The following is a 27,383-nucleotide window of genomic DNA, read 5'->3' on the forward strand; positions in this document are numbered from 1 at the left end:
GAGGTGGAGGCAGCTGATCACCAGGGTCACCACCTGGACTGGTGCTAAGTTTGAGGGGAGGCAGGTAGGGACTGATGGGGAAAAAATGGTGGGAGAAGGCTGCTGCCTTCATGTCTCATCTGTGGACGTCCAAGAGGCATCTGTCAAACCACTGCTGGACAAGGTGGAGCCTTGGTCTGGTCCAGCAGGTTTGCTCTTGTGTTCTTACAAGTGGGGCATATGAACAAATATTGCAGTGTGGGGTGCTCCTGTCCAGAGTTCCAGCCAACCGACCAACCAACCAACCAACCAACCAACCAACCAACCGTGTCTTCTTTCAGTGGACTCCATTACATTATCCTCCCTGTGGGTTGATGCACATGCACCCAAAAGAGCGAGAGACAACTTTTTGGGACCAAAACCATAGATTTTGATCAATGAGCCCAGACCAAACATTTCAATAAGTATTCACTGTAACATTTTCTAACTGAAAGCCTTATATAGATATTTCGCCTTATAAGTGGGACTTGTGGTGGAATGGTGCAGTGTGGAAAGCTCCAGTACAGTGTGCCAGCCATCTAGTCATATCCACTTCCCAGGACACTCCATTACATTTCCCCTCCACTAGTTTCCAATTCCAAGCAGACATTTAGCATTTTGTAGGTGCTAAAGCATGCACAGTCCTCATTGGACTGCTTGGGAGATTTCCATGCCCCCTTAAATCCCCACCCCCAAGTAATTGTTTCTATTTCTGCAAACCTTGTAGTTCCTGCTAGCATGCCAATTCCTCTTTTGTTTCTCAGGATTCCTGAGATGTAGCCATGATGTCTGTGCATATTCAGTAATACACACATCCACAAAATGAAGTGCTAACTCAGTTATTAATATTCATCATTATTAGTATATATTCTAAAGGCTTTGGTGTTACAGATGCTACAATCAGAAGGATGCAAGGAAGATTGGCATGAATGATGCCTACCCTGCTCTTCAGCTATGAAGGCTCTCCTAGTGACTTAGTGACTGACATACAATCAATTTAAACAAGACAGTCCCTTAAAAAAAAGGACACACAAAGAGACAGGGAGGGAAATGGGGGTTGGAAGCAAACTCAGGCACCTGTTCTCTTATAGCTTTCTAGCTGGCATAGAAACAGTTCAGGTGAAGGAGGCTCCTGATGGAGCTCGTCTTCCAGCAAAGTTGAGGAAATAGCTCTAACGAAGTTGTCACAAGGTGCAGAAAGTCAATGATCTCTCTGAAGATAAGAGAAAGTGCTGATAAAGGGAAGTGAGGAAATACTACGGGGGCTGGTGTGGAAATGTGGAGAATTTCAGACTGGAAAAATTAAAAACAGAGAAACTGAAATTGACAGATTCGCCCATCTCTAATCTTCAGGTCAACTGGCTTTGTGCTCTGTTTTGTTGCGTGGGCAGGGAAAATAGGACATTTTAAGAACTTAATTTCCCTGTACATTACAAAACAAAGCCTGTTTGACTTCATTCCTAAAGGTGCTTCTGCTGCGAGCAAACATACAGTGGAGCTGTTTCTAACAAAATCAGGCTGGTCTAAGCCAGGAGATAATCACAAATGACTTTACAGCTCCTCTGGTCTTTCTGCTCACAATGCCTGATTAACAAATCAGATCCCAGAACAGGTAAACTGAACATAATAGCATCATTTTTTCCCCTATTTACAATGCTCAGGTTGTGAGCGCCTTCATTTACATTACCATGGGACCATCCACGGACAAGAAGATTGTTATTAGTAGTATTCATTTTGCTTCTATTCCATTTGTATTTTTAAGAAAAAAACCTCAAAGCTGTTTACAACACATTAAAAAACCAAATAATCCAGAATAAAACATTACTGAAGAAAGTCCAATATAAACTATGCATTCAAAGCAACATAATTAGTAGGAAGCTAAAAGATTTCAAAATAAAACATTATGAAGGAGGTCAGTTACAGAATGCACATTTAGCACAGTAAAGTTAACAAAAATAACACATTTCAAAAGAAAACATTTAATAAAGGGAGTCAAATATAAAATGCACATTTAAAACAACATAATTAACAAGAGAATTAAGATATTATCATAAGCATAGAAGATACCTGCTGCTGCTCCTGCCAATGGTGGTTCATGTTGGGTGATGGCTGTGGAAGCTCAGGGCTTCAGTCCTATACCTCCTGTGCTATAACAAGTCTGTGCATGTGACTGTTAACCAGAAGGCTGGTGGTTTGTGCCCACCAAGGGATTTGCTGAGGGCAGGATTCCTGCATTGCAGGAGCTTGGACTTGATGACCCTCTTTCAACTATACAATTCTATGAGTCTATGTGGAAGCCTTATTGAGCTCAGTGGAACTTTCTTTGGGCTAGAAATGTATGTGCTTATGCCATAAGTCATATAAATCTAGGCTAAGGAATTTATGTGCTTGCCCTTTCAGAAGCGTATTGCTATGCTCTCCAAGTTTAACTCTCACGGACATGCCAAATAGTTAAGCTGCTTTGTTTTTTGGTTTTTTTTTATGTAGCAGGAAAAAGGAAGTGAATATCAGATCAGGAAGTGGTGGAGCAATTGTATTACTAAATGTGTAACTGGAGCAGAAGTCAGCTGAAAACATCTTGGTTTGGCTGATGTATTGGCTCCTGTCCTGAAACACTGTTTGCATGAACCGGTTTTGCTTTGCTTTTTTGTCCCAAGCTGAGACATATTTTGCTGCTCACCTGCCTCTCTGAGCTTTGATAGCAGCAAATGCAGATATTAATGAGTTCCAAAACTCTCTATTCTGCGTTCAAAAGCTCGTCACATTTACATCATACATTTGAAGCACCTGTCATCCCCCAGAGAATCCTGGGAACTGTAGTCTATCCCTCACAGAGCTACAATTCCCAGCACCATTCTTCATACTGTAGGAATATGCATTCATTTAAAAAGAAAGCTTTACAACAGACTTCACTAACTTCTGACTGGGGCTGATGGGAGTACTAGTCTGAAACATCTGAAAGGCACCAGGTTGTCAAAGGCTGCCTTGCAGCAATGTGATTTTCATTTTTTCTTTCTTTCTTAGTGCTGCTGCCTGTCCATATAAACTGCTGATTTATTTCCTGTTTTCTTTTTCCATATGCTGCGTCTGCAGAAGCTGGAGAGAGAGAGAAAGCGTTTTAAGTGTAGCATTTCAATGTAAAATGAGGATATTTCACACCTGCTTTTGAGAAAAGAAATGCATTTTGCTTTGTGGGTGCTAATTAGGTACAGCAAAAGGATGAGGAATCCCACCTGCAAATGACGTGAACTGCTCACAGGGGACAAAAAGAACTACTCTGAATTGCAGCCATTTTTGGTAGCTGACGTTTAGGCAAAAAGATCTTAAGCAACCTCCAAAGAGCTCAAAACGGTACATATAGCTCAATGGCAGAGCATCTGCTCTGCATGCAGAGGATCCCAGGTTCAATCCCTGGCATTTTCAAGTGCCTCTGGGAGACACTCCTTCCTAGATCCCTGAAGAGTCGCTGTCAGTCAATGTTGACAGTACTAAGCTAGATGTACCAATGGTCTGACTCAGTATAAGTCAGCTTTCTTTCAGATGTGTTGGGCTGTAGCTTAGTGCTTTGCACACAAAACATCCCAGGTTCAATCTGCAGCACTTCTACCTAGGGCTGGGAATATCCCCTGCCTACAACCATTGAGCACCACTGCCAATCAGTGTAGACATCAGTGAGCTGGAGAGACCAGTGTGTTCTGACTTGGTATATAAGACAAGGAACTGGACACCTCCAGACCTGCTTTGCTTTAGCAACTGCTGCATCATGTGCCTTAAGACAATTGCTTTTAAACCTGTTATATGCTAAGCAACATATTGCTTAAGGGGTTTGCAGAACTTTTGTACTATGGCCTTTTAATGTGTTGCTGTGGTAGCAAACGTCAGGGTCTGCTTTGTAGTGGTGGTGTTTTTTGTGTGTGTGTGTTTTTACTAGAACTCAAAGATCCACCATCCAGAACCAGGTGCAAAAGACATTCATGTAGAATGCAAATATTCTTCAACTAGATATGTGTGTCATTCAATATTATGCAATTGGCATGAGGAGACATCCTGAAGCTAAATATTGTGTGTCTCTATGTTCGTGAGACATAGCTGTCAAGCGTCCCTTATTTGGAGGGACAGTCCCTTATTCCAGCACCATGTCCCGCTGCTGTCCCTTATTGATGGATGTCCCTTAAATGATGTCCCTTAAATTTCAAAGGAAGCAGCTCCTCTCCCTCCCTCCCTGCCAGCCAGGGAGGAGGGAGGCTCCAACTGTGTTGCTTGGCTGTGTTGCTCACCCAATAAGGAGTCTAAGAATGTCTGGGGGTGGAGCTTGCATGCCTTGCGCCGATCAAATCGGCCACGTTGCCTGGGGACTCGCCTTTGCTCAGCGCTTCCCAGCGGAGAGGTTACGGTGGTTTTCCTTGAGGTTTCGTTTGGTTGCTGGCTGGGCTTTCTGCCTTTGGCTCAGAGGGGCTCAGAAGTTGAACATACCTGTGCTGAGTGCTCGGATCAGAATTGGATGGATACGTCATCGACAGCCCACTCACCCTTGCCAGCGAAAAGGTCTGTCTGGAGCGGGGGCACATGGTGGGGAAAAAGGAAAGGAGATCTCGTGGGAGGGGGGGAGGCTGTGTGTGTGTGTGGCTAGTTAATGCAAGCTGAGGGGTTTTTTGAATGCTGGACACCATTTTGTTGCACATGCTGCTGCAAACTTTGCAGTGCAAAGCCAGGCCAGGGAGCCATCTTAAGTTGAGGCTGCATAGGCCTTGTGGTGCATGTGATTCAGATTCTATTCAGTTGAACCTCTGGTTACAAAGTTGGTTGGACAGTGTTCTTGAAGCTACCAGCATGTGTTTGACCAGACTGCAGGAGGACAGGAAGACTGGAGTGCCTGGAACAGGTGAGGCTGCAGGTCCCTTATTTTGGCTGCTGATCCCTTATTTTCAAGGCTGCTGGTCCCTTATTTTCAAATCTGTAAGTTGACAGCTATGGCGTGTGAGAGAGAGAGCTTTCTTTATTTTAGCAGCATCATTCACAAGAAGAGGGCAAGGAGAGTGGTTTTGTTGCTGCCATTCCTAAAAGAACTGGGAGACAGAAACCCTTGCCAATCTACCTTCTGCCCATGCTGTACTGTAACCTTCAACAAGAGTCACTTTGAACTGCTTTTTATTATTGGGCCTGTAATGCTTTGGACTCAGAAGGAAAGGAATAACAAATGTCCCTTCCTGAGGGATACCATAGAGCATAATCAGAAGAATCTGGGGTGGCTGGACCAGTTTGAATGAATTATCTCCAGCTGAGAGCAGCATGTACAGCACTTTGAGCTCCTATGAGTAAAAAGTGGGATATAAATGCATTGAATAAATAAATATTTTGTTTGTTTTTAACTCAAATGAGGCTGCTTCCCAGCATTCCATAATAATTTTGAGTCTGTAACAGATGAAATAAGTGCAGAGTTTTTTCTTCAGAGCTGTCACTACCAATGAGATTTTTAAAGAAGAAAATAAATGGGAGCCAGACTCTCCTAGCTTCTGTGTAGATCTCTAAATGGAAATAGGCTGGCATCCATCCATCATATGAGCAGTACATTTAGATTTGCAATGATGCTTTTGCTTCTAAATCTATGGTTTAATTACATGCTCCCTGCTGTAAAGATCTGTATTTCAAGCAGTGCATTTTTATTTATTTATTTTGTGTAACATGGCCGTTGGATTATCTCCAGCATTTGGGGCTGTGTTCTTTATTTGTTTGTTTTAATGCTAAGGAGCCTAATGAGCCCAACAAGGAGAAAGATCCTGTTTTCACTGTAATGATGCTCTGCCAAGCAACCCATTCCAGATGCAATGTGACTTTGGAAACCTTTTCAAAGCCTCCATTGTCATCTCAATACAAGTGTGTGTGTGTGTGTGTGTGTGTGTGTGTGTCTTTACAGCTGTCACCAATTGCACATCTTTGGGAAACAGAGTCAAAGCAACTGGGTAGTGAATTGCACTGGTTTCCCTGCAGTGAAGCGCCCCCCATCCCTGCAATTACTACTACAAGATATAGTGATGGCCCCCAACTTGGACAACTTTAAAGGGGTTTAGATAAATTTGTGGATAGGGTTATCAGTTGCTACTAGTCAGGACCTACTGTATAAATTGCCTCTGGTACAACAGGCAACATGCTCTTGAAGACTAGTTGCTGGAAATCATGAGTGAGCCAGTGGCGTGCAGCGAAATTTTTAACAGGGGAACAGTTAGGGCCAGAGGCGCCCACTTGCAAGAAGGATGGGGGGATGTCATGCATGTGACATTATGATGTCCTGACATTGCGCACGTGAGCATCATACCTCCCTAAGCCAGCCAGAAGCTTCCTGGGCTTTGCAAAGGAAGTGCCAGGGCTCTGACAGGATGCTGAAGTACTCCTGCTTCCTTCCAAAAGCCGGGTGGTCTTTGGGAAAATGGCAGGACAGATCTTGGACCCATCAAAGCCTCATACCTACCTCCCTAAGCTGGGCAGAAGATTCCTGGGCTTTGGGAAGGAGGCACCAGCAGAAAATTTAGGGGACTAGCCTATTCCCCTTATGACGACATGCCACTGGAGTGAGCAGAGTACTGTTGCGCTCAGGTCCTGCTTGTGGGCTTCCCATGGGCATCTGGTTGGCCACTCTAAGAACAGGTTTAAGGACTAGATGAGTCTGAACCAGCTAGTCTTGCCAGGTGCTCTTATCCATGTCACAAATGAGGATACTCCTGAGATGCGGAGGCTGGTCCATCAGGATAATTGAGAATACCCCACCAACCTTAGCCAGCCCTACACCTGCCTACCTCCTTATTTACATGCATCTCAGGGGGTGGCACTGGCTGTCAAGGTCTTCCTCCTTAGTTGCAGTGTTGCCTTTGTTGAACTGCAGAAGGATGGGAACAAAACTAGGATAAGCTGTCTCTGCTCCACCAGCCGTTTGTTCTGGCTCTATATATTGTTGGTCTCCCTGCCTTTTGCCCTTCCAGTTCCAAAGGGCACCAGCCTTCTCTGCTCCTGAGCATATGTGAGAGAGGCGAAGGGGCAGAACCCAGGAGTCCAACAGAGTGGCACAGCAGACAGTGGCGAAGTCAGCAGAATCAGATGTGCTACAAGCAGGAAGTGGAAGCTGGAGCTGATGGGAGTTGTAGTTGAAAACATCTGGAGGGCAGTAGATTGGTAGAGCATCTGCTTAGCATGCAGAAGTTCCTGGCATCTCCAGGCAGAGCTGTGAGAGGCTCCAGTGTGAAAACCTGGAGAGCTATTGCCTGAAAAAGTAGAAAATACTCAGCTAGATGGACCAAAGGTTTGAGTCAATATGAAGCAACTTTCTGTACATCTTTCTAGGTTCCCAAAGCCTGAAGTAAACAAAATGGGATGCCTCTGGTTGAGGAACTCAGTGTCAGTAAAGGGTGGAGGTTAAAACTTGCTAGAACACCCATGGTAGAGTTTGAGTGTTTAAAGGAGATAACAGTTGGGAGTGGCTTCTCGTTTAGAAGAATGCCTCTTAGTTGTACTGGCATTCCAGCTCTACAATTCTACGATTCTTTGATTCTATGATAAAGTCTTAGTGTCCCACAAGAGCAGCCTCACAATGATACACAATGGTGGAGCTGAAAGCATAGCACCTCGGAATAAGCTGCATCAAATAGCATGCCACGCACTTCTGGCTAAATATGCATAGGCTCACGCTGCACAAAATGTTATCTTTTTCATTACTGAACAGCATCAGGTTTGACTTTGAGACGCAGTGATGGACTTTGTGCAAAGTGAATCTTGAGTTGTGAACAACATCAGATTCCTCCACATTCGTATGCTGAATTGTAAGATACTAAGCAATGAGATAAACTTTAAAGGATTCATTCAGGACCTTAACATCGCTGAACTGAATGGAGGGGCTAATAGCATTAATACCCCAAAACGGTATTGCTTCTGTTGTAAAGGGAACTTGGATGTAATGGTTCTGTACTTAGGGCAAACAAAGTCAACGTGGTGCTCTCCAGATGTCATTGGAATCCAGCTCCATTTACCCAAAGCAATATGGCCAGTGGTCCAACCAGATCTGCAGAGCACTATATTGGCTATCTCTGACTTAAGGAAAGGTGGGCTAAGAGAAGGATGAGAAAAGGGGGGGGGAGGGGGATGAAAAAGATGCCATTTGCAAGTTGCATTCTTCACATTCCCAATGAATTGCAGTAGGAAGGATATAATTTTATATGTTGCTATGCAGGCTATTATGTCTACAATAGAAACTGATAATGTGTGACAGCAGCTTATTTCTAGACCAATCATGCACTGGAGAGCTTATCATTTCTAGACAGACTGCTAAGATCCAGTTTTGTTGCCGCCAAATATCGTTTCCATCTGATTTGTAATTGTTTGATGGCCTGTTGTTTGTCACAGTCCAGGTGCTAATGGACAGATGTCCCTATCACAAGACCACCATCACGCTTGATTGCAGCTGTTCCTTCTCTCAGGGCAACTCAGCATTTATTTATTTAGCTACTGAATGTATTACATGCATTCAACTGCTTTCTTTCCATAGTGAATTACAGAACTAGTTATCTTTATATCAAAGCTATACTCATAGTGAAGAATGGCAGAGCAGTGCTAGAAGACCTAAAGGTGTGATATCACATTAGCAAACTAAACTATTGTGGCCATGCCCCTTGGTTCAGCAGGACTCTTCTTCACCTGCCTCTGACAATCACTTTCTTCTCAACTTTAAGATTGCCACCCATGTGGCCACTTTTGGCCATGTCCAGAGTGCATTAGATAATAGTTCAGGACCCATAGGTCACAAGGCCACACCAGATGAGTCAGCGCAAAGCTGTCACCACATGACTTGCCACAGCCTCTTCCTGACTCCCTGTTGGCCTTGGAAGAGGCTATCCATCTGATTTCAGCAGCCCCCCTGCTATTTATTTATTTATTATACTAAAACCAAACTCATTAACCAAGAACAGAACCTTATATAGCTCAAAGGGCACCAGACATGTTCATGGAAGTTCAAAGGAACCCCCCTGCAGAAATCATTTCCAAAACTACCCAATAAGGACTGAGGGATCCTCCAGATGACCTATTTATTGAGCATTCATCCTGATTAGCTTGCATAAAGCTTACATGGAATGTGGATGATATCCATTATTTATTGAGCATTGGTACTGGTTTGTTAAAGGGGTATCTATAAGACGTTGAGCATTTGTTCTACACTCATTCCAATTTGTCTGTGGGGCACTTATATGTTTTCCTGTTAATCATTTGTTAATTCCACATTTTCCATTGCATTTTTCTGCCACTTTCTGGACCGCAAAAAGTCCAGTTCTTTTTTTAAAGTGGGTTTCTGGTGCTTTAATCCATTTTAATTGCATAAACCTAAAGTTTGGGTATGCAGTTTGGAGACACCCTGAATATGCTCAGTGGTTATATAATGCTGACTTACTTGGGGGGGGGAGAGAAAACAGGATGGAGTATCCTGGAAAAGTGCTTGACAGTCTGGCTACAACTGTGGCTCTGTACATGATATATCCCAGAATCAATGGAGACTGTCTACTTGTTTTTTCTACACAGTCAGCACACAGTCTAACACTAGTTTCATTCAGAAAATAGTTTATTGCAGATTGATTCTGCATTACCCCAATTTGTTCATTTGAAAGCAGATGTAGGCAAAACAGATATGGGGTGTGTGTATCCACACTTGCCCAACAGCATTGTGGGTGATTGTTTAGTGTGCAAGCACTTACACTTTGGAACTCCCTGCATATCGATATCAAGGATGCATATTCACTGAATTCTTTTTGGCAATGCTACACTCTTTTTAGACAAGCCTACATAAGTGCTTAGAAAGTTGATGTGAATTTTAGCTTGTTTTAGTGGTTTAACTTTTTATATGTTCTAAAACTATTACTTAATTTTTTCTTGATTTTCTTGTTTTATCTTTTTGTAAACAGCTTTAAGATTGTTTTTGTTACATTCAAGCAGTGTGTAAATTTTATGAAATAAATATATATATATATACACCAAGAATGAATCACCACTTCCTTCATTCACCTGGGACATGTGCAGGGAGGAAAAGACATTGATAAGCTAACCAAGGAGAGGGTTTTAAAATACATTATCAAGTAACCACGCCCACCTTTGCAGACTCCATCTAGATTGAAGGCAGCATGTCGAGGATGAGCATGGATAATTCTGGATTGAGAAAAACTGCTTTTGTTCTGCAAATGGGTTAGTGTGTACAGTCTCTGAACAGGAACAATACAATATTTTGTTGAAGGTCCATTTACTTTATTTATTTACAACATTTCATTCATTAGAGTATTAACAATGGAAACCACCAGGGTTTTCAATTTTTCATGTTTTAACATACAAATTTTCATTTTCATAGTGTACTGTGGTTATAGGGTATGTGAAATGCGCTATGATTTTAACACTCTCAGAGGAGTGCAGTTGCTAAATTTATGCCACTCCTCTAGTTGGGAAGAATTCTGAAATCAGCATGCTTGCATTTACATTAGCTAGTAATTACAACAAACATGGTTAAATGGGAGCAAAACCTGTCTTTGGCAACAGTCTCAATTTCAAGGCTATGTTTTGTGAAAATTACAAAATTTCCTGTCAAAAAGGGAACTGAAGTGTGCAAATGGTTGCTCTGAATGAATGTCATGCAGATGAACTCCTATAGGAGCATTGCATAATTTGGCACTTTAATGCTTCTTTTGTGCCTCTCAATCCTCCTCCTCCAATATTTTATCTGCTAGGAACACAGTTAGGGATTGAATTAAACCTCCTGCCCAGTTACCTATGAGTCCTCAAACAGGGTACAGAATTTTACAGCGACTGACGCCACCTGCAGATTCACAACCCGATTTCACGATTGAACATATCCTCCCCCTTTCCCAGTGACTTTTCAACCTGTGTGGGATTTAGTCTTTTTTAAAACAACAACACATTTTCAGCTTCTGAGGGCACTGCTTTGGAGAAGGGCATACTGAAGGTGGTGTCGCTTTGTACATGGAAAATGATCAAGGAGCCCTCCAGAACAGTGGGAGGATTTTTGCAGGTGTATTCTGCAACATGCCATTAACGCAATAATAGCATATTAATAGTGGATTTGTACTGGACCATCCAAACATCACTCTGCTTTATTAGTTCTGCAATGCTTCTCCAGTGCTGCTGCATTACTGCCATCTGAAGGGACACTCTTGCCAGAAGCTGAGTTGGAATATACCCCAGTTCAGCAAAGGTACCACCAAGGCCAAGAAGCTGCCAGCATGGTTAACACACATGGTTAATCTATTGGAGGCAAAAAGGCATATTGCCCCCCCCCAAAAAAAACACCAATTTAAAATCATGATAATCAACGACTTATTAAAATAGATTATAAGCAGGAAACAGGCTACGGCAGTGGTTGGACCTTTGGAGGAAAGGGAGGTTGCATAAGGGAGGAAAAGGAGATTTAAGAGACGCTGAATGATTTATTTGCATCTATATTTACTACAGAAGACGTAGGTTAGATCTTTGTGCCTAAACTTTCTAAAGAAAGGAGTCAGAGGAATGAAGACAAATAATGGTCATACCTCTAGGGCATATGGGCAAATTAAATGAAATCAAGCCACTGGATCCAGAAAATATCCAGATAAGAATTTTTAAAGAACTCAAATAGGAAATTGTTGATCTTCTAACAAAATTATGTAACATCCCCAAGAATGGCTTCTGCACCCAAGAACTGGAAAGTGGCCCGTGTAATGACATTTTTTTTAACACTTTCTGAAGAGATCCAGGAAACTACAGGCTGGTTAGCTTAATGTTTGTTCAGTCAAATCCTCCATGTTTAGAGGTATTATGAATAGCAGTTGCTTGGTTGGGGAGAGAGAAAAAAATAGCAGGAAAGTGTTGCTATTGCCCTCATGAGTCCCAATGAGAGGGGAAGCAATATATCAGTAATTATGATGATGTGCTTGTGAGCTTCTCAGAGACATCTGGCTTGCCACTGTGGGAAACAGGATGCTGAAGTATGCTAGGCACAGGATCTTTGGTCTGACCCATCAGGGATACGTGTATGTGTGTGAGATGGAGAGTTGGAGTGTGAAAGAGATGGATAAAACGAGTGTGAGACAGAGAGATGTAATGACTGTATGTCTGTTAGAGAGACGGTATGTGCACATGTCTACGTGAGAGAGACATGTGTGAGAGAGAAACAGTATGTATGCGAGCATGAGTGAGATACGGAGGGCATGCATGTGAGAGAGATGGGAGTGTTTGTGTTTGTGTGCGAGAGAGAGGTGGGCAGACAGTGAGAGATGGATAGAAAATGTTTTCATGTGTGAGATAGAGTGAGCAGGGAGCCTGTGTGAGAGAGGAATGCAAGTGTGTGTGTGGGAGATAGTGATGGGGTGTGTGTATTAATAGAATGATGATGATTTATTAAATTTGTAGACTGCCCTTCATCCAACTATCACAGGGAAGTTCACAGCATAAAATGCAAAACGAGAACACAAAATGCATAATAAAACAAAGAGACCAATAACTCCACCCCCAACACATTGAAAAGGCCATAGAATGTTAATCAGCCAAACGCCTGGTTGAAGAGAAACCTTTTCATCTGGTAAAAAACAAGAAGTGTATAACAAAGGCACCAAGACAGCCTACCTGGGGAGAGCATTCCACAAACAGGATGCCACTGCGGAAAAGGCCCGTTTTCATGTTGTCACCCTCCAGACCTCTCATGGAGGAAGCACACAATGATGGGTCTCACATGACGATGGCAGGATCCAGGTTGGTTCATATGGGATGAGGTGATCCTTGAGGTATTGCAGTCCTGAGCTGTTTAAGGCTTTATAGGTTGAAGCCAGCACTTCAAATTGGGTCCGGAAACTAATTGGCAGCCAGTGTAATTGGGCCAGGATTGGTGTAATATGCTCAAACTCTTGCCCCAGTGTACAACCAGGTAGCCAAATCCTGCACCAGCTGAAGTTTCTGAACTATCTTCACAGGCAGCCCCACCTACAACACATTGCAGTAATTGACCTGGAGGTTACCAGAGCATAAGATGACAGAAGTCCAAATAGGTGTACAACTGGGCCACCAGCCAAAGTGGATGGGAGGCACTCAGGGCTGCTGAGGCCACCTGAGCCTCACCAAAGGATCTAGAAGAAACCCCAAGTGACATACCTGTTCCTTCAGAGGGAATGTAACCCAATCAAGAGCAGGCAACCTCCCATCCATCCAGTCTAGGGAATATGTGCTATATGTGTTATGTGTGTGAGAGAAATGAGCTTGGGTGAGAGTTGGGGTGAATGTGTGTGTGTGTGTGTGTGAGAGAGAGAGAGAGAGAGAGAGAGTGATGGAGCTAATGTGTATGAGAGAGACAGAAAAAGAGGGCTGGAGCTTCTGTTAGGAGGGAGAAATGGACCGAATGTGTGCAGGTGTGTGTGAGAGATGGAGCGACAGTGAGGGATGGGACGAGTGAGTGTGTATGACAGGGTGAGGCATGGATGGTGAAGCGAGCCTGGCGCGTGTGTGCACTTGCGAGTGTACGTGCTTGTGCTTGTAAGACAAGGAGCGTGTGTGCGCGCACCACCAGCTCGCCCGCCCGCCCGCCGGCACACATTCTGGCGGGCGGAATCCCCCCAGGGCCAACGAGAGAGCTGAGGCGTGGAGGGAAGCGCGACAGGCGGGCGAACCATGGTGGCCGTCACCTGACGCCGCCGCAGCTCCGCCGCCATTTTGTCTGGGAGTGGGAACGCGAAAGGGGGAAAGAGATCGGCGAGGAGGAGGAGGAGGAGGAGGGAGGCGTGGTGTAGGAGGAGGAGGTAGAAAGGGGACGGGGTCCCAGCTGAGAGGGCGGACAAGCAAGCAGGCAGGCGGAAGGGCGAGAAGGAGAGTATCTGTCTGAGGCAGAGGCGCCTGCCAGAGCAAGCCGGAGTCCTCTGAGGGAAGGAGGGAGCCTCCGTCCGCCTGGCCTCGGTTGAACCCCTCAGCGGCAGCAGGAGGAGGAGGCTCCAACAAGGCCGGTGCACTGGGCTGGGCTTCTCCTTGGTGGGGCGGTGGCCGGCCCTCCTCCTCCTCCTCCCTGCCGTCCCGTTGCCCTCTCGGCCCTCCTCCTTCTACTCTCTGGGCTGCCGCCGCTGCTGCTGAGGGGATTTGGGCGCCGGGGAATTCCTCGCCCTGCCGCCGCCGCCGCCGCTTCATTTTGGGGTCCAAAGGAAGAAAAGAGCCTCAAGGCCGCGCGACCACCACCACCTTCCTCCTCCTCCTCCTCCTCCTCCTCCTTGTCGTCGACATGTCGGGCCAGTCGATCACGGACCGGATCACGGCGGCGCAGCACAGTGTCACCGGCTCGGCCGTCGCCAAAGCCGTCTGCAAGGCCACGACCCACGAAGTCATGGGCCCCAAGAAGAAGCACCTCGACTGTGAGTAGCGCAGCCGTCGCCGGGCCCGCCAGGCGAAGGGCTTGAAGGAGCCTGGGTGGGTGGGCTGGTGGTGATGGTGATGGTGGCGGCTAGCCCCAGCTGGGGAACTCCTCGGATAGGGCTCTCCCTGCCGGCCTTTCCAGCCCCCCGGGGGAATGACCTGCCGAGGAGGGAAGGGTCGCCGCCGCCGCGGGGATTGACAGCGCAGCCCTGAGCATGGCTGTTCAGATGTCAAGCCCCGCTACGCGTTCAAAGGGGAAACGCTCTCTGCTAGTTGGGGTGTGTGTATATGTGTGTGTGCGTGTGTTTTAGGATTTCAATGCAAAAAATCACACGAGGAGTGGGGCTGGCTGACTTTCCAACCTCGCCCCGTTTGCGGGTCAGAGCGAAACCGTCAGACTTGGTGGGTATAGGTTTAGTTTTGAAAGGGCTGAGCGCAATGCCACTACTGGAAGGAAAGCAAGCAAAGCTGTGGGGCGGGAGGATGCAGCACGACTAACAAACTAGGATTGATAGGGTTTGTTTCTGGAGGTTAAGGTTGCAGTTTTGTGCTTGCATACCTGGAAGGAAGCCCCGTTTAACTTTATTTTTGAGGAGGTAGGGTTTAGGATTGGGCTGTTCAAACACAAATGGCTTGCTGAGTACAATGTATGTTTAACTTTCGGTGTTAAAACATAACTCTCAAATTGGCAATGGTGGGTTTGTTAAACTATTAGTACGAGTTCAGGGTTGTCAAGACAGACAGGAGAAATTCATTTAGGAGGCTTGAAAGAGACATTACCAGCTGGGCAGAATAGGGTTGTTTTGTGGTTGAAATTGGACAAGATAGATTCTTGGCAGGGTGCAGGGGAAGGATATTAAAGCAGGAAAGTTTTGTTTTTTTCTTAGTTTTATTTCCCCCTCTTAATTCCAGGACTTGATAATGATGGCAGTTCATTTCCAGTGGCACATTGACTCCTTGATTGTTGAGCTTAATTACCAATTGTACTCTTGGGGGTATCTGGCTTTCTCCATCACTCCATCAATTGATATTACAGTACCAGACTTTCTGGTTGTGATTACTTTGGTAGTTGGTCGTGTATGCGACATTTGCAGTAGGAATGAGATCCTGCCAGTATTGCAACAGTTGTCAAAAATTAGTGGGGCTGGGGACTTGGAGTGAAATGTTGACAGCCCCTTTCTTTTGCAGACTGAAGACTTGCTTTTTCAGAGCCTCTTACTAGACTGAGGACCCACTTTTTTATTTCAACCTGTACCCAGGTCTTGTATATGTGTTCGTGTCTTGGGCTTGGGGAGAGATCCAAAGTTCAGTAGTAGTGCTTATTTGCTCATAGAAAGTCCTAGTTTCAATTACCAGCATTTCTTGTTAAAATAGAAAGGTGGTGCTGGGTGGAATCAGTTATCAAGTGATGAGAAAGACCCCTGTCTTTGACCCTAGAAGATCATTGCTAGTCAGAGTAGAAATTCTGTGGTATAAGTCAGCTTCTAGTGCTTTGATTTTTTTTCTTTCTAGGAAGAGCAGGTGCAGAGGAGGACAGCGGGGCTTCTTACAGTTTGTGTAGAAGAGAGAATTTCAGGTGATGTGGGGTAATTGAAGCTGGGCCTGCAGAAACCACCTTTGGTGTAAAACTGGGAGCCCTGTCCTTTTCTGCACGTTTTCTCTCCTGCTGATCAAACAAAGTCAGGTTTTCACCCACTTGTGAGTCCTGGCAAAGTGGGAAGTTTAAGGCAGATGTTTTAAAATGGGCTAAAAGGAAAGGTGTGGTGGATAAAATGCCTTTATCAAACAATATCAGTATACTTGGCTATCCTTGAATAGTATTTACCTGTTGCTGTGCCCCCCTGCCCCCCAAAAGCAAAGGAATGCTGTTGCTTTCATTAGTAAGGTCAGTAGCTTTTAGATTCCCCCCCCCCATCTTGTGAATTTACATTGCAACTTCCAAATAACTGAAATTAAAATATCTGTTCCCTAAGAAGTCAGTGAATGAATATTGTCAAGTGACTCTCATCATAATGGAATCTGCCTCCAAATAAAGAACATTCTTAACCTGATGCCTCAAAGGTCTGAAGTCTTCTGTTAACACTTTGACCAGATAAGATATTGTAGTCTGTTTACTTGGAGTTTAGCAGTCTTGTTTTACATGTATGGTTAAAAACTGCAGTCCTGGAAGATGAAAGTTTTCATCCTGAAGTTAGAGTAGCAAGCTAGTTGAGAAATTGCCCAGTTTGTCTCACCTCTCTCACCTCAGTCATAAGTTTGCTGGGAAAAGTCACTATCTCTTGGCCTCAATCTTTATCTGCAGTATGGGACTAATACTAGGCTATCTTATGTGGATGTTGCAAGGATTTCTGAGATAATGTATCTGAAGTACTTTGAGCACTCTAAGTGTTTTATACATGTTCAGTAATGCTGTTTCATTAGTGCTGTATGTTTCATAATGTATTCAACAGCATGCATAAAACACTGTCTACCTAGAAATCTACTTGCTACCCTTTGATGTGGAGAAACTGTGTTGACATGTAATGTAGTTACTCTGCTGCATATTGCAAAACATATATTGAATCTGATTGTTGCTTGGTGTGAGTGTGTTTCCTATTACTTTCAGGGACAACTCCCTCTGACTTACCAGGGGCTCCAGCTACTATGTGGTGCAGTAACAATGTGCATTTCCCACGTCTTACTCTGTGATTAAATATTTCTTTGTGAATACTGATTTGTTTATTATGTACTCTTCGATCCTGTTTCTGCAAACATATAAACTGTTTTGCATGGCAAACGCCACCCCCTTTTGAGCCCTTCTTGTATTTTCATTTTTTTTTAAAAAAAGCCAGTATCTAGACACTCTTTACAAAGCAATACATAAGAGGCAGGCACTATTTTACTTAGTTCAATAAGAAGCATTAGTTGCTTACAGTGTTCTGACCAGTGATTGCAAAGGCACTGTGGTGACTGATAAGAATTTAAGCGTTTATTTTAATGTTTAACTTGACTTGTGATAGCCCCCATCAGGTATCCTTGGTGTCCTCCACCTCCTGCAGCAGTATTTCTGCCTACAAGCCCATTGTGTGTTTAATCCCATTCGATTCCAAAAGATTATTGGGACTTCTTGTGCTCAAAAGCAATAATATTCTGAAGTCTGAATAATTATGTAGTCCCTGTTGTCATCATTGGTATGCTAGCATCTTAGAGTCTTTTAAGTATAACACAACATTTTGTTGTCTGGATCATTTCTCTATCTTCTGCGGTTGTGAAGTCACCCAAGGCCTAGGTCATAATGTAACCTTCATATGTGCTTTTGAAGAATGATAGTCTTCAGAATGAAAGGAAGTATAAATTAATTGTAACATCCGAAGTTCTTGATCCCAGAAGGTTAGTATATGCAGCTGTTGCAGCAAACAACAAAGAGTGCTTTGGCTCTTTAAGGACTAAACTTATTTATTGATGCTTGTGTATTTAAGAGTAGTTTACAAAGAGTGTTTTGGCAGTTTAAACTTACTTATTGATGCTTGTGTATTTAAGCATCAAATCTTAGTAACCATAGCTCCAATATACTGTCTATAAAATCAGAAGAATACTTTCTTGTGGTTTCTGTTTCCTGTGAAAGGTTGAAGTTCAGATGCAAAGTTGAAATCAATAATTGAGGAATAATTGATATTGATTTTTATATATTAGTAACATTGTATTAATGTAATATTTTATTTTATATGTAACTATGTATTTTTGTACTATTTTGCATCAGGAAATTAAGAGGTGTTGACATGTTATTGAAGAGTTTTAAAAGCAATATCTATCTATCTATCTATCTATCTATCTATCATCTATCTATCATCTATCTATCATCTATCTGTACTTTTTGCCCATTTGTTGAAATGAGTCTATAATGCGAATCTCACTCCACTGGAATAATTAAGTGCTAATAATTCTTTATACAACATGCCATTATCATGAAGTTCAAGAAGAGCTGTGAAGTGCTTATGTGATTTCTTGTACATGAAGCATTGTTTTTTTAGGTTGTGGAAAAAATGGTTCTGCTTAATCCACTAGTTTCCTTTGTTTGAAAAACGGTTTTTATTTAATGCTGACTGTGTAAGGAAAGGTTGATGGTTTGGAATTATCTGAAGCTGGGAGCCATTGGGGTGTTTGTATTGAAGAGGTTATCAAGCACTGCTGTGCTGGTTTTCTTTATAGAAGCGGAATAATCTGTTTTTTAGGATTGTTAATACAGGGTGGATGTGGGTAAGAAAAGATATGTAAGGTAGATAAATGGTATGCACTTACTCAAAGCTTTCCTCTTGTCTTCCTTCTTCACATAGCACTTACAAGAATGTATGATCATCTCTTTAACACTTTCAAAGAAGAAGTATACCAGTTGCAGTAAAAATGAAACTAGAACGGTATCTTAGGCAATAAGTGAAAATTTGGGTCCAGAGAGAGGGTTGATCAGAAGCCCAGCAAAACTGATGTGGTCTTTCACAAACTGTGAATGCTCTCCAGCTTAGACTGCCATTTGGCATATCATAAAACTTTCACACCATGCATCATAATTGATACTTCAAACATGCCAAGATTCCTGCACTTCATGTTTTTAAAGGATTGTTTTTGTAAGTTACTCTACACAGAAGGAGAGATGATCCATTGACATTCATAGCCTCTGGTTACAAAATTTGTACATCAGAACAGATCACCTGCGTATCAAATAATATAAAAGATGCTTTTGTTTGTTTATTCATGAACCCCCTTTTTGTGGCAGCTTGGTATACTTTGTTTCCCAACTGTTTATCCCTTCATAGTTGAATGGATATTTGTTTTGGTTTTGAAAACTTTGAAACATGGATGGGAAGCCTATGGCCCTCCAGATATTGTTGGAATCCATCCTTCATCAGTCCTAGCTAGCATGGCCAGTAGTCAGGGATAATGTAGGCCAACAGCATCCCTATCCCTGCTTTAGGATAACTATAGTAATCGTTCTCTCAGTCTGCCCTCTCTGTCCAAACATGGTATCTGATAGCAGTCTGGTTTCTGATTGTGAGTGGGTTATCCTGGCACTGTGATTTATTTATTTTCCCCACTGCTGGACACACTTGAGAGAATAATTCATTCTGATACAATCTTGTATTTGTATCTTGCTGAGCAAAGAGCACTGGCAGTGGTGGTACTTTGCAGATGTAGTAGAGAGATAGTAAGGACACCAAGGTATTGTTTGCCTATGCAATGGACAGAACATTGAACCTGAATTAAAGGCAATTTTGGAAGTTTGGGCCCAGTCACTGAGCTGGTTTGCACACTTACCGGTAATCTTAACTATGGTTTAAAGGTGAAAGTGCATTGTGCTGATGCATGGGACCAACAAACCTTGGTTATTGTTTGTTTGGAGCCAGGTTTAGTTGTAACTCTAAAACAAATCATGGCTTAGATCTTGCTGGCATGGCAGAGAAGAAGCAAAGCAGCCGCGATTTAGCCCTGTTTACCAGCACAAATCATAGTTAACCTTAATTGTGGCTTAAAGTGGCAGGCAAATGAGGCCACTTTGTCTCAGCCTAAGGTTGTTATAAGAATTAAATAATAGCATGCATGCTGCCTTGAGTGTTTTGGAGGAACCAGTCGAGGGATGCAGATGTAGTTTAAAAACGTGTGCCCATATAATAGGCATTTCAATGTGAAGATAAGGAGAATTAACTTAAAACTGGGTGATCTGAGGGGCCCTACAAGCCATATGTCTGCAAGAAATTATATCCTGCAAAGATATAATAGTGTATTTAACACTTATAAAGTGCATAACATGTCCTAAGCGTTGCACAGATATTAAGGGTAAGGCAGTTTGTATACATTCACATTTATACACTTTACACCTGAATCTTTAGCCTGTTTATGTGTTTTCATCTTCATTGTCCAGAGATGGCCACTGTACCGATATTGGAGAAACTTGAGAGCCCCCTTTCTATTCCACTTCTTTTTTGTTATCTTTTGAGGAGGGAGGTTTCTATGCATTGACTTGTACTGCCATTTTAGTGTATCCTTTCATAATAATTCTACTAGGAGAGCTCCAGTTTTTCTACTGACTTGGCTAAAGGAAGCTATAAATGGCAACCAACAAAGAAATATTGCAATGTTGCCTCAGAACCTAAATTCTAGAAAATTATTGTAAATATGTTAGCACACTATCAGGTTTGGAGTAAATCTACACTAAAAGTTACTTTGAGAATAAAGCTGAGGAAAAGATGTATAGATTAGTTAAGTATGCAGCAGCAAAAGATAATCGTGAGAAAACCATGGAAGAGTGGGAGGGAAGTCAACTTTTTAAGTGAATGTATACTGGAAAATGTTTGATCAATTGTATTTTATTTGTGAAAATTTATAAATAAAAATAAAACCAACCTAAATTCTAGGCTCCACCCAGCATGGAACTGGAGCCTTGGATTGCTGCTTGGGGCTCATAGAAAACACCTCTTTTCTTTCCCATTATTTTGTATACCAGTGATTCCCAACTGGTGGTCAGAATTTTCAGAAGTAGGGGGCTTGGCTTTTGAAAAACAGGGGTTCCATATTACTTAGCTATGGAAACCACTGGTATATACCAAGGGTTCAGAACTGGAACTAGCTGTCAGCCTGAACCAGTTTTATTACTGCAGGGAGGTGGGGATGAAGTGGAGGGTTGCTTAGGGATAACAGTTTGTGGTTTTCTTCAACTTTATGGCATAAATATTCTTTCTCTCCCCTCCTCCTAATGCTTATTTCCAGATTACTATAAACTGTTAAGGGCTCAACAAGTCACTTCCTGTCTCTTACTTTCTTAAGTTAACACATTCAATATTTCATTGCTCAGCTGCCCATAACCATGAACTTCAGGGTTGTTCACAATTCCACTTGTCCTGTGCCTAGAAAACACGGGCCTGAGAGGTTTTCCACTTGCCACATGTTTTCTAGACACAGGTCCAAGCGGTATTTCATTTATCCCACCCATTTCCCCAGGAAAACCCACTGTTTACCACTGAATCGGAACAAACGTCAATCCACAGAAAAACTGATAGAGGTTGATGTTTGCTCCAATTTAGGGGTTTCTGAGAGAAAACGGGGGGCGGGCAGGGCGGGCGGACTATCAAATCCCAGGCAAACCAGGGGTTGGAGATGACATAGGCAGTCAGCTGTAGAACACCCATCAGACTTCTGCAGCTAGTTGGCACAGCTGCAGCACTTCCCAGCCATTGTGGATCGGGCTCAGGGGAGTTGTAGCTTCTTAGTAGGTACTGTTCTGAGGATTAGTTACAATAACACCTCTTTGGCTGCTGCACAGCAGCTGAACCATGCAGTCTGAACACAAGATATGCCTGGGGTTTGCCAGGGTAAAGAATGCCAGGGATTTAGAATACAGTAGCCTACAGCACTGCATGGCACAATAGAGTTCTGAATTGGATCCTTGTATGGTAATGGAGGAAATCAGAACTTGTTAGTCTCAGAGGCATGCTGTGACAAGAAACACCCTAAGGAGCTCCTTTTTTTTGGAAATACAGAAAACAGTTGTAAGTTTATGATGATCTCTAGCAGATACTGTTATACAAAGTTCTTTTGTAAGGAAGATGTAGGCTGGAAGAAGTACAGTACTCCTTGTAGTAATAAAGCTGGAGAATAATTATGCAGAGCTCATGAGTGCAATACAATAGAAACCAAATTGGGTTAGCTTCCAGTGGTTTCATGTAAATGTTAAAAAGACTGGGGGCCTCTATAACCACGAGTCCTCATGTTTGCTTCTTGTTACCTGCACCTTTCCCTTTTCTCCTCTGTGTTGGTCTCCCAACTGTGGAAATTTATAGACCATAAGATCTTCAAGGCAGGGATCTGTACTTTGGTTAAGTTACTCTTAAAACCCCATGCACAGTGATGATGGTGTTGTTGTTGTAGTAGTAGTAATAATTATAATAGAACTCAGATGAATAAAATTTCCAAAACAAGCATATGAACTAGCAGCTTTTCAGATAATCATTTGCTGGCATTAGTGGGGATGGATCTGGTTTTTTGTACCTCATCCTGTGAGCCATCACCTATAGTCTCCATTTCTTTCTAGTGTAATGTAAAGGCTTATTCCTCTTCAGAGCAGCCCTGCCCCATTTCTGAGGATCGAGGCCACTTAGCTTCAGTGATCTTCAATCTTCAATGAGCTTCAGTCTTCCTTGATCCACAGAAATGGAACAGGGCTGCTATTTCCATCCTTTTTCTTCTGGTCATTTCTGTGAAGCAGCAACAGCAGAGCTTTTTAAACAGCTGCAAGTGAAAGAGGGAGGCATCAAGGAAGAGTTGAATGTTGCCTCCATAGTTGCCATTGGGTATAAATGTTGGTAAACAATTCCTGTGCTGCTTTCTGTGCACATGGTCTTCATATAGAGAAGAGTAGGAACATGTCAGGAGAAGAAAAGGCAGTGTTCAGTATCATAATGCTTTCTCCCCGTGGAAGGTGTATGTCACTGAAATTCTGAAGTTTTGTTATAAAAGACCAGTACACAACTCTAACTTGGTCATTGTTGCAGAATTCTCAGAATCGGTAAATTAACCTTCATTAAGCCAGATGTTCATATAATAATAATATGTGTAGTGAATTGTTATGTGTAGTGAATTCATATGTGTAGTGAATTGTTATCTTGGATTTTGTTACTATTGAATTTTAATGAGATTTCATCATAATGTGTGATATTGAAACACAATTTTTCCTTCACTTCATTCACTAAAACTCTGTGTTGTGTTAATGTGCACTAGCTTCAGTCTATGTGGTCTCATGTAGATCTGAAGGTTTAATCAAATCATCCATCTACACAGTTTATAGCAATAATTTCTATGTAGTAGAGGTGGTAGACATTTTTGCTTACCCGGGTTCCACCATAACCAACAACCTTTCCATTGATGCTGAGCTGGATAAGTGTATTGGCAAAACATCTATGGCAATGGCTTGCCTCTCCAAAAGGATATGGGAGAATGTGATGCTAACGTCCAATACCAAGATGAGCACACTGCTTTGTGATAGTGAGACATGGGCAACTTGCACCTGCCAGGAGCTTGGTCATGCCCACACAATGGAAGATAACAGGACCCCCAAGGACATGCTCTATGGGGAGCCTGGCTTCAGGCACTAGGCCTGTTGGCAGACTAATTCTGGTTTGCAAAGATGTCTGCGAACATGAAGGCTGGCAACATTAACCCTGCCATGTGGAAAACCCTTGCAGACAACCACAGTGCCTAGAGACGGACAGTCAGGTTGTGTATCCACAGCAGTTACCAGAGGAGGAATGACCACCGGGAAGAGCACAGAAAGAAGAAACGCCTTGGTACATCTGTAGTAGCACAATTGGCTGCCTTAATCTGACCCAGCTGTAACAAAACATCTCTGGTCAAACTTCCAGCAGTTTGGCTCCACCCCCAAGTGTGCACTTCTCCATTGTCTCTTGAGGCAGATGGATTTCAACAACAATATGTAGTTAAGCAGCACTGATGGGGAAATGATGCGTTTGAAATTGCGAATGTTACAGGTGCCCATTGTGGTTTTAGTACTTCATAATCTTTATTTCTGTTGGCTTATAACACCTTGCTTTCAGGATTTGCACTGACTGCCAGTTTGCTACTGGGCAAAATTCAAAGTGTTATTAAAAAGGTAAAGGTAAAGGACCCCTGACAGTTAAGTCCAGTTGCAGCGCTCATCTCGCTTTACAGGCCGAGGGAGCCGGTGTTTGTCCACAGACAGTTTTTCCGGGTCATGTGGCCAGCATGGCGAAACCAGAGCAGCGCATGGAAACACCGTTTACCTTCCCACCGAAGCAGTGCCTAATTATCTACTTGCACTTTCTGGTGTGCTTTTGAACTGCTAGGCTGGCAGCTGGGACCAAGCAATGGGACCTCACTCCGTTGCGGGGATTCGAACTGCCGAGCCCAAGAGGCTCAGTGGTTTAGACCACAGTGCTACCCGCATCCCCAAAATGTTATTACTGACATATAAATCTCTATGAAGCTTAGGACCAAGTTATAAGAGACTGCCTTACCTTTTATACACCCAGTAGATTGTTGCAGTCTGTGGGAGAGTTTCTGATGCAAGTTACAAAGATCTCAGAAGCCCACTCTGTGGAAAAGCATTCCTGTTGAGATGTGACAGGTGCCCACTATCTGCACTTTTTGGAAACAATTTAATATACTTTTGATCTGACAGATTTTCCCCAGCTGGATAATGGGTCTTCACTTGCTTCATGCATGCACCTTCCTTGGTGCTTTTCTCCACATAATTGCTCTTGGCTATTCTCTTGTGCATATGATCATATGGAGAAACGCAACATCTGAATAAGCAAGCAGTGGTGGGGGCGCCATAAGGTACTGCCACAATCATTTAAATTGCTTGCTGAAGGGATTGATGCACATCTCATATTGCATTTTATACCCAGGGGTGTTTGGAAATGGCCAGGAAGAGAAAATCTTTATCTGAACTGGCCCAAGAGGTTGCTTATGTGATCTATTAGTGGAAGGGATGCTGACATTAACTTCTGATACAGATTTATATATACACCATATTGCAATTATATTAATGTCACTGCCCAGCAATAGGTCTATGTATGCATTTGTTTGTTCAAGAGATTTATAACCTACCCTTCCAGTACATTTACATTCCTCAGAGCAGCTTGTCAGAGTAATGAAATGTGAAAATATATTTGTTCATTTTTATTGAGAGTCATCCAGCAAGCACATTCACAGATCACAATACATAGATCTCATTCTTCACTAAACATGCACTGTTGCATCTTGCCTTAGCTAGTAGTAAAGAAGGTTGCTTTCATTTTAGTCCAAAATGTGGATTCTTTTTATTGTGAGCCTTCCCAAGACTAGAGATTATGTGGTTGCAGGACATTTGTGTGTGGGAAGCATGCAGGGAAACCAAATTAGAAATTAAGGCATACTCCTCACAAGCAGCAGTAGTCTGCTTTCTAAGAAAATATGGGGTTCCTTTTCAGTGTGTTTAAAACTGTTAGCGATAGACATTTCTTGGAGAATAATGTTTTGATGCAACTTGCATGAGGCTGGATATGATCGTTGTGATCCTAGGAAAAAACTATGATGATTAGAATCTGAGGCAAACACACTGACTTGTTCTGGTCATTATTACAATAGAAACACTATATTTTCTTCTGAACTGCAACTTGCGCTGTTTATATCTCTTGATAAATTCAAGAAGCTTATGTACAAATCAATGTGATTTACTAGGAAATCCATAAATAGGTAAAGGGACCCCTGACCATTAGGTCCAGTCGTGACCGACTCTGGGGTTGCGGCGCTCATCTCGCTTTATTGGCCGAGGGAGCCGGCGTACAGCTTCCGGGTCATGTGGCCAGCATGACTAAGCCGCTTCTGGCAATCCAGAGCAGCACACAGAAACACCGTTTACCTTCCCGCCTATTTATCTACTTGCACTTTGATGTGCTTTCGAACTGCTAGGTTGGCAGGAGCAGGGACCGAGCAACAGGAGTTCACTCCGTCACGGGGATTCGAACCGCCAACCTTCTGATCGGCAAGTCCTAGGCTCTGTGGTTTAACCCACAGCGCCACCCGCATCCCTGATAGGAAATCCATAGAGACCTTTAAATAACTGGATCTTTCACATATTCATATAGTGGATGGTTGGTTCCATAATTCAAGGGAAAATTTGAAGAAAAATAGGACTGTAAGTCTTAATAACATTTAACCTATTTTTCCTTGTCCCCCCATCCCCCTCACTGCTTAATGTAACAAGTTTCCTGATTAAGAGTTCTGAAAAACTTTGCCACAATTTTGTTACATTTTGGGTTGGTTCCAGTTATTTGCTCAACTCTGGATTTGGAAGTATTTTTCTTACAAGCCAGCATTACTATCTTTGGTTTTCATAAATTGAAAAAGTATTTGCAGTTAAGGTTGTATAGCTTTGTCCTCCAATTTGGGGTGTCCATTTTAAATAAATCCTTAGTTCTCAAGCTATGGGGCAGCTCTTCTGCCTTTGGGGGGGGCACCTGGTAGAGGGCTCAGAATTCTAGGAAATGACAAGCAATAGATGCCTTTTTCATTCCCCTCGCCAGGAGCTGGTTCTTTCTTTCTTTCTTTCTTTCTTTCTTTCTTTCTTTCTTTCTTTCTTTCTTTCTTTCTCCTTATATTATTTACATTCATTTCTCTCCTTTCCCTCCAATATTGTTCAAGGCTACTAACAATAATAATCCTACTACATTTTTTGAAAAGAATATGTAGAATATAGCAATTGGGTTTACACCTGGTACAAAATGCAATTGTAGCAGTACAAACAGACCTCAGATGTGGATCATTATGTGTGCACAATTGGAATAATGGGTGTGGCAGAAAGCATTTCCCTGACAACAGAGATCCAGTACTGTAGTTGTGAGAAACAAGGTATTGGTGGAGTAAATTAGATATTATTCCCTGAGGTTGGTTCTTAGTCTTCCAGGTCTAATGCTTTTCTTCTAATTGTCAAGACGAGCAGCAGTTAATTGATCTTGTGTATCCCCTCATTAAAGGCTCAGCTCTTCTAGACAGCAGCACCTGCCACACAGTGGTGGAAAGCTAATGCACAGCATCTTCAGTTATTTATGGAAATAGTCATATCTCAGTAGGAATGTTGTTCCATGAAACAGGAGCATCCACTCTGAAAGCCCAGTTGCTGTGAACAGGCGTCTGATATTTTAGGGGCTTAGAGGAAAAACTCTCCTTCAGAACGCAGTGGCCTACCAGGTATATAAGGGATGAGATGGTCTCTCAAGTAAAGTGGTCCAGAGCTGTATAGGGTCTTATATATTCATACTAAAACCTTGAACTTGGCCCAGCAGCAGATTGCCAGTCAGTGTAAATCCTGCAGACAATTTGCAGAATGTGTTGGTGATACTTTGCTCCCACAAGCAACCTAGCCTCTGAATTCTGTACTAGCAGAAGCCTCTGGATCAATCTCAAGGGTAGCCACACAC

The 27,383-nt window shown here is 42.9% G+C and overlaps 1 protein-coding gene and 1 long non-coding RNA gene across 3 annotated transcripts in view; one reads left to right on the forward strand and one right to left on the reverse strand.

The window, feature by feature from the left end:
- Positions 1–853: 853 nt before the first annotated feature.
- LOC309362069 lies at positions 854–13,233 on the reverse strand. Its single transcript, XR_014164768.1, has 2 exons — positions 12,655–13,233; positions 854–3,114 (listed from the first exon to the last, which is right to left on the reverse strand). It is a non-coding gene; the product is annotated as an uncharacterized lncRNA (long non-coding RNA).
- Positions 13,234–13,767: 534 nt separating this feature from the next.
- Positions 13,768–27,383, forward strand: part of LOC309361985 (phosphatidylinositol-binding clathrin assembly protein-like) — a 42,609-nt gene continuing 28,993 nt past the window's right edge. Inside the window, exon 1 of one of the 2 annotated variants that reach the window (XM_081897405.1) lies at positions 13,768–14,417. In XM_081897405.1, the coding sequence (XP_081753531.1) occupies positions 14,288–14,417 (130 nt within the window). In that variant the 5' untranslated portion in view covers positions 13,768–14,287. The remainder of the gene's footprint in view (positions 14,418–27,383) is intronic. The other variant, XM_081897404.1, reaches the window with a different exon arrangement.

The sequence above is a fragment of the Podarcis melisellensis genome (genome assembly GCF_964234715.1).
Source record: "Podarcis melisellensis genome assembly, chromosome: Z".
Taxonomy (NCBI): Eukaryota; Metazoa; Chordata; class Lepidosauria; order Squamata; family Lacertidae; genus Podarcis; species Podarcis melisellensis.